Below are 10,889 nucleotides of genomic sequence, written 5' to 3'. Positions count from 1 at the left end.
GTAGCTTCTTGACGTACAAAACGCATGCTAAAGCTGAAACTGTTACATTCTGCTGAGTGACAAAGAGTGACTATCACAGAACTGTGTTTACGTCGACGAATGATGTGACTCCGTTGTTTTTAGACGAACCTGATGTTCGTCTGCATCTCCCTCCATACCTGCTGCTTCTCTCCAATTCGCAGGCGTAGCAACGCTCCACCGGTTCCAAGCTTGGCCCACGCACAATTGACAACTGCTTACTAGAAAAAAGGTTCATTTCAGGCAGCCAATAGAGTAATGAACTCTTCCAAAAGACACAGCACAAATCATCATACAATACGGAAGCACTTGCAAACGTATTATAGTATTCAGAGAGTTTGTCGCGTACAGTGCACTTGCATAAAAAATGAAAAAAAAAAAGAACTCTTTGGGACTGAGCATGAACAGATGTCAATCTGATGAAGAGAATATGGTCCAACCGTCCAAGCAATACTAATGGCGCCAAGCCTGCATAATTCATGTCCATGCACGCATTGATCTGTTGGTATGTGAGTATGATACTCAGATGCCTTGCCGACTTGCCGTGGTGTGGTCGTTGTGGACCCGAGAGCTCACGCACACTTTGGCTGTGCGCTCACATGCCTCCTGGAGCTCAACTTTATCACCTCCGTCCCGAGACGGAAATGGAGCAAGCCAGCAAGGAACAATCCATGGCACCGGCAGAGTGGTGGTCGCGGAGCAAGGCGCCAACGCTGCTACAACTCACCCACCGGTCGCCAACAGCGTGCCTGGATGGAGACGCGTGTCAACAAAGTACTGTGTCCAATGGATCATCGCTTCACTTCACTTGCGGACTTGCAGTTGTAAGATTTAAAAAGCTGGGTGAAGTGCGTATGCATGCGATGAGGTACAGTACAGTGGAAAAGGAGGAGGAGAAGAATGCGTGACGATTTGACATCCAAAAGCGAAACCAAGGCTGGAAGAATTGGCACGGTACGCGGGTACAGTACAGTTCGATCAGTAGAGCCAGAGGTGCCTAGCATGAATGCACATGGTACTTGCGGTCAGCCGTGAGCCGTGCCGCCGACCGACCCAGGCCCAGATGGCCAGATGCCGTTGCCAATGGACGGACGGGACGAGACGAGAGAGACGAGACGACGACGGTGTCAGAAGGAAGGAAACTGAGAATGAATGGATCAGAATCTGGCGGCGGCTTCCATTCTGCCTCCCACGGGTGCCTTGATGACCTGCAGGATCTGGACCACCTCGGCCATGGACGGGCGGTTGGACGGGATCTGCGACGTGCACACCATGCCCAGCTTCAGCACCGGCAGCACCTCCTCCTCCGGGAACGCGCCGCCCATCCCGGGGTCCACGCACTCCAGCGCGTTCCCGTGCTCCAGCAGCACGCGCACCTGGTCCTGCAGCACCACCACGTCGTCGTCCCCGTACTCCACCGCCCGCCGCCCCGTCACCACCTCCAGGATCACCACGCCCAGCCCGTAGATGTCGCACTTCTCGTTCACCCGCAGGCTCTGGCACGCCAGCTCCGGCGCCACGTACCCGCTGCCCAGCGCGTACCGCCGCTGCTGCTCCGGCCGAGGAAGCAGCCGCGCGAGCCCGAAGTCGCCCACCGCCGGGTTGCACCGCTCGTCCAGGAAGATGTTGCTCGGCTTCACGTCGTAGTGGATCAGCGGCGGCCGGAACGCCTGGTGCAGGTGCGCCAGGCCCCGGGCCGTGCCGGACACCACGCGGAACCGCTCCTCCCACGTCATCGGCGGCCGGCCGTCGGCGGCGCCGCCGTGGAGCCGCGCCTCCAGGCTGCCGTGCGGCGCGTAGTCCGTGATCAGCAGCTGCAGCTGAGGCGTCCAGTAGTAGCCCTTGAGCGGCAGCAGGTTGGGGTGCTTCGCCTTCCCCAGGACGCGCACCTCGCGGTCGAAGTCGTCGCGGGACGCCACGGCGCTCGCCGCCGCCAGCTTCTTGATCGCCACCACCCGCCCCTCGCCGACCGACGCGCGGTACACCGTGCCGAACGCGCCGCGCCCGATCTCCGTCGCCTTGCTCAGCAGCGCGTCCGCGCCGGCGACCAGGTCCTCGGACCGGAGGCTGGTTCCTGGCCCGAACGTCACCATCTTGCCGGCGGCGAGCTGCTTGCCGCCGTTGCCGGACGACGACTTTGTCGTCGAGCTGCCCGTGACGATGCTTTCCAGCTCCTTCTGCTCGGGGGCCGCCGCCTCGGCCCTCCGCCGAGCCGACATGTTGAGCAAGGTGATCACGATGACTCCGAGGACGATCACCAGCGCCGCGCAGATGGCCACCATGGCGGACACGCTCAGGAACCGCCTCTTCCTCGGCATACCCGCGCCGGCGCCGTTCGTCTCGAGGTTGTTATCGCCGCCGCCGCCGCCGTGCGTGTACTCGTTGGGGTCCAGCACCAGCGGCTTGGGCACGTTCATCCGGCACGGCTGCGTCACCAGCGGGCTGCAGATGCCGAGGTTGCCCTCCAGCGCGCTCGCGTCCAGGCTCTGGAACACGCCCGACGCCGGCAGCCGCCCCACCAGACGGTTGTGCGAGATGTTCACGGCCAGGAGGCTCTCCAGCGCGCCCAGCTGCTGTGGGATCTCGCCGCTCAGGTTATTGTACTCCAGCCGCAGGATCTCCAGCTTCTTCAGCTCCGAGATGCCCGCCGGGATCGGCCCCGTCAACCCGTTGTGCCCCAAGCTCCTGCAACACCCAAACCAACCGGTCAACAAGACGTGTGTGACACACATGCAAGTATGCAGCTCGACTCAAAGAGCAAACACAGCACACGACACGACTTACAGTAGATACAGTGAAGAACAGTTCCCGATGCTGTCGGGGATGGGGCCAGCGAGGGAGTTGCCGTCGAGCTGGAGCACGGCGAGGCTCCCGGACTCACAGAGATCAGCGGGCACCGCCCCGTACAAGCCGGTGCTACGCAGGTCGAGCACCGTGAGGTTGCGGAGCAGGCCGAGCTCCGGCGGAAGCTGCGTGCGGAGGTCGTTGCTAGACAGGTTGAGGTACCGGAGCTTGAAGAAGAGCAGCATCTCCGTGGGGATGCCGCCCGTCAGCTGGTTGCCGGAGAGGTCCAGCCACTGCAGGGTCTCCGCCATCCTCGTCGAGCCTGACGGCAGGACGCCCGTCAGCGCGTTGGACGACATGTCGAGCGTCTCGAGCCCGACGTCGAACAGCGCGTCGGGGATGCCGCCGCTGAGGCTGTTGCCCCTCAGGCGCAGCTCGGCGAGCTTGGCGCACCCCGACAGCGAGGCTGGGACGGAGCCGGAGAGCTGGTTCCTGGACAGGCTCAGGTACTTGAGCGCCTTGAGGTCGCCAAGCGAGTCCGGCAAGCTTCCGGTGAGCGCGTTGTCGGACAAATCCAGGTGCTGCACCGCGGCCAGCTTGCCGAGCCAAGCGGGGACGTCGCCGGAGAGGCGGTTGCCGGACGCGGAGAGGTAGACGAGCGAGCTGAGCTGGGCGATGGAGCCCGGGAGGTGGCCGTCGAAGGCGTTGGAGCTCAGATCAAGGGTGCTGAGGTGCGGGCACAGGCCGAGGTCCTGCGGGACGGCGCCGAAGAACCTGTTGCCGGCTAGGCTGACGGTCTTGAGGTTGTGGAGCCTGGCAATGCCGTCGGTGACGGGGCCGGAGAACTGGTTGCGGGAGAGGTCGAGCGTTCGCAGGCGCTCGAGCGGCCAGAGCGCGCCGGCGAAGTCCGGCGATCCGGAGAGCTGGTTGCCGGACACGTTGAGGTGGAGCAGGAGCGGGCTCTTGGAGAGGCCCTCCGGTATCGGGCCGGAGAACTGGTTGCAGGAGAGCATGAGGAAGCGGATGGTCGGGGGGAAGGCGGGCGGGAGCGGGCCGGAGAAGGCGTTGCCGGTGAGGTCGAGGTAGCGGAGGGAGGCGAGCAGCGCGACGTCGTCGGGGAGCGGGCCGGAGAAGGCGTTGTAGGAGAGGTCGAGGGAGCGGAGCGACGTGAGGAGGGAGAGGCCCGGCGGGAGCGGGCCGGAGAGGTTGTTGCGGGCGAGGGTGAGCTCCTGGAGCGCGGGGAGGCGGTCGAGGCCACGGGGCATGGGGCCGGAGAGCGCGAGGCCGTCGAGGGAGAGGCGGAGCACACGGGAGGTGGCCGGGTCGCACTCGACGCGCCGCCAGCCGCAGGGCGTGGCGTCGGACTCCGTCCACGTGGCCAGCGCGCCGGTCGGGTCGGAGAGCGCCGACTTGAAGACCACCAGCCCAAGCACCTCCTCGTTGACAGGCATCGGCATGTCGGCCGCCCTGGCCGCTGGCGCTGCCCCAATGAAAAGCAGCAGCAGCAGCAGCATTAACGGGAACAGCTGCTGGAGCAGGAGCAGGGCAGGAGAGGTGGTAGCCATTTCTGCAGCTGGTAGCTGCCGCGTGCAGAATGTTTCCGGGACGGGATAGATATGGTGGCGGTGGCAGCGGCAGTGGTAGATCTAGTGGCGCTGGCGCGGAGGAGGTGGTACAGGGGGGGCGGAGCTGAGCTGCGTTTTTGGAGTGTGCATGGTGGAGGCGCGCGGCGATGGAGGGCGTCGTTGGATTGGATTGGATTGGCGTGGAGGGAAGGGAAGGGAAGGGTTGCATTTCTGCATTGCGGCCCGTGACTCGTTGGAGGGGGTAGGTTTGGACAGATAGAAAGCAACAAAAGACTTCACGTTCTCCGGTTCTCGGGTTGGCCAGCCCAGCGCCCCAGCCATGGCTCTGCTCCCCTCTCTCCACTCTCTCCAGCCGCTGGGCGGTGGGGTCGCCGGAGGAATCCGGCTCGCCGGAACACGACGACACCGCACGGCGATTGAGGCGACGGTGCGCGCACTCGCTAGGCAGTAAAAGTAGCAGGCGGCAGCTGCCTCTGTGTGGAATGATTAAAGAATCATCGCGCCGGTCGTTTCTTTTTAGTTTACGCGCCGTGGACGAAACAAACAACCCACAGAATTAAAACGAAAGCTACTCGGCTTTTGTTAATCCGGATCACGGGTTCAAAATGCGTGATGGATCTCCCATCTCCCTCCCCAAGTGGAGCAGGCACCCATCTGGCCGTCACAGGAAGAGCAGGAGAAGCATGCAGTGTCCATGACCCCCATTTCAACAGTTCTGTTCTCAGCATGGAAGCTGAAAAAAGGATGAGCCTTCCGCATCACAACTGCCGCCTGATCACACGACTACAGGCCGTAACAGATGCTGACATTTCATATGTGGCTCACACAAATTATTTCATTTCCATCATGGGGGCACATCACATGTATATACACATACATTGGTGGCGCTTACTCTACGTTTTGTTGCCATCCCCCATACTTTATCCAGATCAGTGTATGGTATTGGCATCATCCGCCACATGTGCTGTTATCAAGTTCAAGTGCCTCTACACACTCGTGGTACATTTGGATTCTGCACTATACCCTCTACATGTATGCAACCTTCTATAGTATGTATGTAATGGTAAAGGAGAACACACTCGCGTAGGTACAAATTATCCTCTCGCCGTTAGCAGCACTTGGATGCAGGAAATGCTTCTGTTCTGGGAGAACAAACCCATCAGTGCCTTAGCCAACTTAGAATTCCGGCACTGGACTGATATAACTGAAAAATCGTTGCATCAATCACGCGGGCCGTCGGACGACTGGGATTTCCTCAGGTTCCAGTGGAGACCCTCGTGGATGCTGCGCAGGAAATCGGTCGTTGAATCCATCACGCAGGCTGTTGGCACAGGCCAAGGAGAAATGCTGCATATCAGAGCGTCGCCGGGTGATAACTGCCTTCGATCTTTGCCGTCAAAAGATGCCCAGGCATGGCCCCTGCTATTGTAAGGCACTTGAACGCGCAGAGTCACGTATTCAGGCAGTATCAAAGGTCTGAATGACAAGGAATGCGGACAGATTGGAGTGAAAAGGATCCCTGGGACCTGCATAGACCAGCTACACATTAGACTCCACGGCGAAATGCCAGGATGGACGCTGCTGGAAGGAGACTTGTGTAACGATCCAATTATTAAGAGTTAAGACTATAATTTATCAGGAAACACTACAGACTACAGATGTGAATTAGGGCATACCTGCGGATGAACCATGGATCCTCCAGCTGCTAGTGAATATGCTGTGCTTCCAGATGTAGTTGATATGATTAGTCCATCTCCTTGTACGCAAGTAACAAAAGAACTGTCACAGTAGCATTCCAAGTAGGTAAGGTAAGATGATATTCCTCGGTCGATTGTAACTTCGTTTAACACTAATATTGGATCCTCGGTCACGAGTTCATCCTTTGCTGCATCTCGGATTACATGACACTGTAGACGGTTTCTCAATGTGATGCTAAATGGTCCATTCAGAACATTGTCCAAGCAATCGCGGTATTGCTCGCTTGCTGAAAGAATATGTCAAGGACAATGCAATAGATAAAAATGGGACTGTCAATGTCAATATGAGAAAAGAAATTTGCATGTTCGATTTATTTTTCAACATAAATAGTTTTCTAAGATCAAGCAAAATCCAGCCATTCTAGCTATTACTGAACAGAGTGTGTCAGCACTGATGATAAAGGATACGGAAAGGTGTCATGAAGCCGAGTGATCCAAGGGAGAATGCAACAACTGGAGGAACTGGTCCTTTGAACAATGATGCAGCCTGTTAAGAGGGACCAAGTCAATTCCTAGTTTAAGTAGCAGTCTAGCAGAGCAATTAAGTAAACTAAAACTAAGTGAAAGTACAGATCCAGTTCAGAATATGAGAAGCAATGAGTTCTTATTATCAGAATAAGTATTGTTTGGACAGAAGACTCCAGTAGTTGAGGCAGGCAGCATGCAAAAAATTAACATTAAAACATCTAAAACATGGAACAGGTAAGCTACTAAGGTGGTTCTCATAGTGAATTGTATTAGTACTCTTCACTTTGATATTGAAAATTCAGCGCCTGACTAAAAAATTCTATAATAATAAGAACTGCCATCATTCAATAAAAGATAAGGCTACCATAAATTATGGCTCCAAAAAGTACAGTAATTGTCACGGAAACTCGAAGTGGAGATATCTAGAGGCCTTCCATTTAGTTCTGAATGATCGATGCACAAAAAATATAGCAGATTATTTTGCATAATTTCTATATCTAGAAAACTAAGAAAGAAATAGCATACTACAGAAAATGTTGTATGAATCTAGTTACTTAGTATTTCATTGCCAATATGGCCTAACAACCACATAACTGAAGGTGTTACTACATCAAAATGGATTAAAAAAGAAGTTTTGGATTCCGTATAACATTTTGTGAGGATGTATCACAAAATAAAATGGATGCATACCCACAGTACAGTTCCATCACCGCCAAGAGTTACAATGAGATCAACCTTTGTGTGCAGCAGCTTCATCTCCTCATCTACAAGAATTTTCTAATTAGTTGTGCAGAAGACAGGAATTTCAATGTCAATAAACTAACTGTAGGAACATTATAAATGGATCTCAAACATGACCATAAGAAAGTACAGGACGAAGAAGGTTGATAAATAAAATACTACAGCGGAAAAGTATGTTTTGCGCTAAATGTACTAAGTAATCATAGTAAGGTACCAATCTAAGGGTTGCAGTTGTAAGAAAGCTGTAGTACATGTACCATGCATACACTATCAATTTATTTGATTCCTATCACAAAAAACAAAATGTCTTCTTAGTGATCTATGCCTTTAACTTCCAAATCTGGAGCACATGGAAGAAGTACATCACATAAGTTAAACATCTTACCATTATCCCATGTTTGGATGAAGTTATAGTTGGAATCCTCAGTTAGAAGCTCCTTGCTAACGCGTGGCTCAACAAAGACATTTATATTTTTATGTTCCTTAAGCCATCTGTGAAAAAAGATAATTGAAACCTTTCAGCGACTTAAGTACAATACAGAAGTTACCTGTGCAATGGCATATAACCCATGTATGTCATGACTGCATCAGTCGCAACAATATATTAAGGGTACTGGTTCCTAAAAATGTTAAATTAATTATTTAAGACAATTGATTGCTTCCCATATAGTACAGGGTGACAGCATAACCTTATAATTCAGAAACATGTTAAAATTCATAAGTAAATGGGTAAGCAGTCGTGGTGCAAAGCAGGGCAGGGAACACACCTGACCATTTCTGCACAAAGAACATGCACAGAGTTGGAATTAGGTTTGGTTATGAAAAGCACTGTTTGTGGTGTTGATTCCCATTTCAGTAAGATCTGAAAGAAAAGTATTCGTCATCATTGAAAGGGAGGAGCAAAAGAGTGATAATTGGTTGATCAAGGATTTTTTGACCAAGTTCTCTGCCATTCCAAAATGAACTGAACAGAACAAAAGGACCGACCTGCTTATTACTCCGTTCTGCTGTTGTTATATCACCTTTTTCAAAGGACACAAAATCATGCTTATGCTGGCCATTTTTATCTCCATTACATCCCCATGAAAGTTTAAATGATGCCTTTCTCCCTACCATCTTGTGATTAGATCTTGGGATAGGTCCAGGAACTTCGTCCTGGAGAACCTCATGTGAACATATACCATGCTTTCCACAGCATCCTAATTGATCAGATGCTGATGTCTCCAGGGTTAGTTGACTGGCCAGTTTGTCTAAGTCATTACTGATACAACTGCCACAGCCTGCACAAGATAGCATTCCAATTGCTCAAAAGGAACAAACAATATAGGTACGGAAAGCACAGTAATATAGCATCCCACAACGCATTATATCAAAGGCAATTTCGGGATCCATCTGATGACGCTATGATAACCCCCACCCATTCCAGTCACAGAAAGCTACTCCTCTGAGAAGCATGTTGAACATCCCGGGGGCAGAGCACAAAAAGTTACTCATCTTGAGCTATTTTTCTAATTATTAGTTTGTATATGCCTAAAACATCAATTAGGAAACACGGATAGCAGCTTGTAGCAATAGTAATCAAAATCAAATGCATAAATCTCACCTTTGATTTTACTCTGTTGCTTGTGCGCCATCTCTAATTCATACTTGCGTTTCCACTCTGCCGCCTCTGCTTGAGCAGCAGCCTTGCCTTCAGCTACTCGCCGTAAGGCCTTTGCAACAGCTTCAAATTCACATAGTTATACGAATTATTATTTTGACAGCAAGTGGAATGCTCTACATCTGATTTACATTTAGGCTTCAGTCAAAGAAGAAAGTATGTTTATCCTTACTTCTCATAGCCTCTGAAAACTCAACAAGGTGTGCATCAGTCGACTTGATAGGAGTTTGAGCAAGGTATTCATAGGCTGCTTTCTCTGATTCTATTGAACTAACAGTAGAACTAGCCGTAGAGATGGATCCGGATCCATTTTCACTTTGATGTGAGGCCATGACATCCACTCTCTCATCAGAAACCTGAAATACAAGCAGGTCTGTCAGTGAGACTGTAAGACAATGGGGCGTCTGATAGCTGTAAAAAACTACATTTCTCCTTTTCATTATGAATAAATCAACTGCCTCCAGAAACAAATGCATCAAGACTTGTGTAAGATTGCAATGGCATGTTTAGCTTAGTTTAGCCTCACAGATCAACCCCTGAGAGGATATCAACTCAGATTTAGACCCACCATAACTTTTGAGCTACGCAACTAATCCCCACTTGCTTCAAGTTTTATTTAAAGGGATGCCCCAGATTAAACTTTAACCCAATAAAAATGCTGATCGCATTATTTAACAATTCATAGATTAATCGGTGCGACTTTCAATCTGAAATCAAGTCATAATCTCAAGTTTTCAATGCTATGCGAATGTTTGTACTAAATGCTTTTTTTTAAAAAAAATCATACTAAAAACATTAAAATCAAATGTTCCCCACAGAAAGGGGAAAGGTCTTCTCCATTGGTATTTTCGGTACCGAAAATCTCTGAACTTGCACGATAAGTCAGTTACTGATAAAACTTGTTCGACAATACTGTTCACTGGGTCCTAAAAACAGAAGACGTTAAACTCAAGGACACTCCAGTCAGTTACTAAGCTACCCTCACATATTATGCAATCACGCGAAGCTACGAGACGGCATCGAAATGGTCACACATTTTGGCTATCTGCTTGTCCGCACGTACCGAGTCGGCCAATGATCTGATGGTCGGAGCAGCTGGGATCGGAATCGGCCCTGGGTTGAAGCTCCTGAACTTGGAATCCAGCTGAATTTCCTCGGGCGATGACTGCTCCTGGCACACAGAAGCCACGCATTCATCAGAACCAGCTAGACCAAACATTTCGTCGAGCTCGAAAATTCAAACTAGCTGCGCAGCTCGAAGCAAATTGGGCAGAATTGGGGCGCCCAGCCGCCAACAACAAACACAAGGAGCATCCCTAACTAGTGCAGGCAGATCAGGGGCGCGCGCGTACCTTGTCGGCGAGCTCGTCGAGCGACATGGCGCCGCGATCCGGTCCGCTTCGCTTCCTCGCCGACGCAGAAAAATCCTCCGTGCTTGCTCTGCTCTCGGCTTCGCCTTGCCCGGGGAAGGACGGGCGGGTAGTGTACGTGGTCTCCGATTCGGCGAGGGGGCAAAGAGGTGGGTGGCGGACGGGTGGGTGGGTGAGAGGCGACGACGCCGAGGCCGATGAGGAGCACCACCTCCCCCCGCCGCGGCTATTTATCACTCCAGGTTTGACGCCGACGGGCGCTGACCGGTGGGGACGGAGAGATGGGGCCCGCTTGCAGTGGGAGTGCGGGACGCTCGGCTTCTGGTTCCGGCTGACGCGTGCTGGGAAGGGAGGGGCGTGGCGTGTGGAGCCTTCGTGGCTGCTGCCGGGGAGCGAAACGGTCGGCGGGTCCGGCTTCGCACTTTTCTTTCCTGCTCTTGGGAATTAAATAATTAATAAAAGCAAATAACCCCAACATTTGGGGAGACAATTGGAGAATCCGTGG

At 52.3% G+C, this 10,889-nt stretch overlaps 2 protein-coding genes across 3 annotated transcripts; both read right to left on the bottom strand.

Moving 5' to 3' along the window:
* Positions 1-796: 796 nt before the first annotated feature.
* Positions 797-4,636, bottom strand: LOC117856822 (uncharacterized). The gene is made up of 2 exons (XM_034739239.2): positions 2,803-4,636; positions 797-2,703 (listed from the first exon to the last, which is right to left on the bottom strand). The coding sequence occupies exons 1-2, from the start codon at positions 4,365-4,367 to the stop codon at positions 1,176-1,178; spliced, it is 3,093 nt and encodes a 1,030-aa protein (XP_034595130.1). The 5' UTR covers positions 4,368-4,636; the 3' UTR covers positions 797-1,175.
* Positions 4,637-5,205: 569 nt separating this feature from the next.
* LOC117856823 (probable NAD kinase 1) lies at positions 5,206-10,592 on the bottom strand. Of its 2 annotated transcripts, none has more exons than XM_034739240.2 (11): positions 10,367-10,592; positions 10,078-10,185; positions 9,187-9,370; positions 8,958-9,077; positions 8,342-8,634; positions 8,122-8,216; positions 7,740-7,846; positions 7,304-7,377; positions 6,554-6,632; positions 6,065-6,372; positions 5,206-5,914 (listed from the first exon to the last, which is right to left on the bottom strand). In XM_034739240.2, the coding sequence occupies exons 1-11, from the start codon at positions 10,391-10,393 to the stop codon at positions 5,609-5,611; spliced, it is 1,701 nt and encodes a 566-aa protein (XP_034595131.1). In that variant the 5' UTR covers positions 10,394-10,592; the 3' UTR covers positions 5,206-5,608. The 2 variants fall into 2 exon arrangements, with proteins under 2 accessions (XP_034595131.1, XP_034595132.1); XM_034739241.2 differs by having other exon boundaries at positions 10,078-10,179.
* Between the last annotated feature and the right edge of the window lie 297 nt (positions 10,593-10,889).

Source organism: Setaria viridis, chromosome 5, assembly GCF_005286985.2.
Source record: "Setaria viridis chromosome 5, Setaria_viridis_v4.0, whole genome shotgun sequence".
In the NCBI taxonomy this organism is placed as follows: Eukaryota; Viridiplantae; Streptophyta; class Magnoliopsida; order Poales; family Poaceae; genus Setaria; species Setaria viridis.
This window is presented reverse-complemented; position numbering and strand designations above follow the sequence as displayed.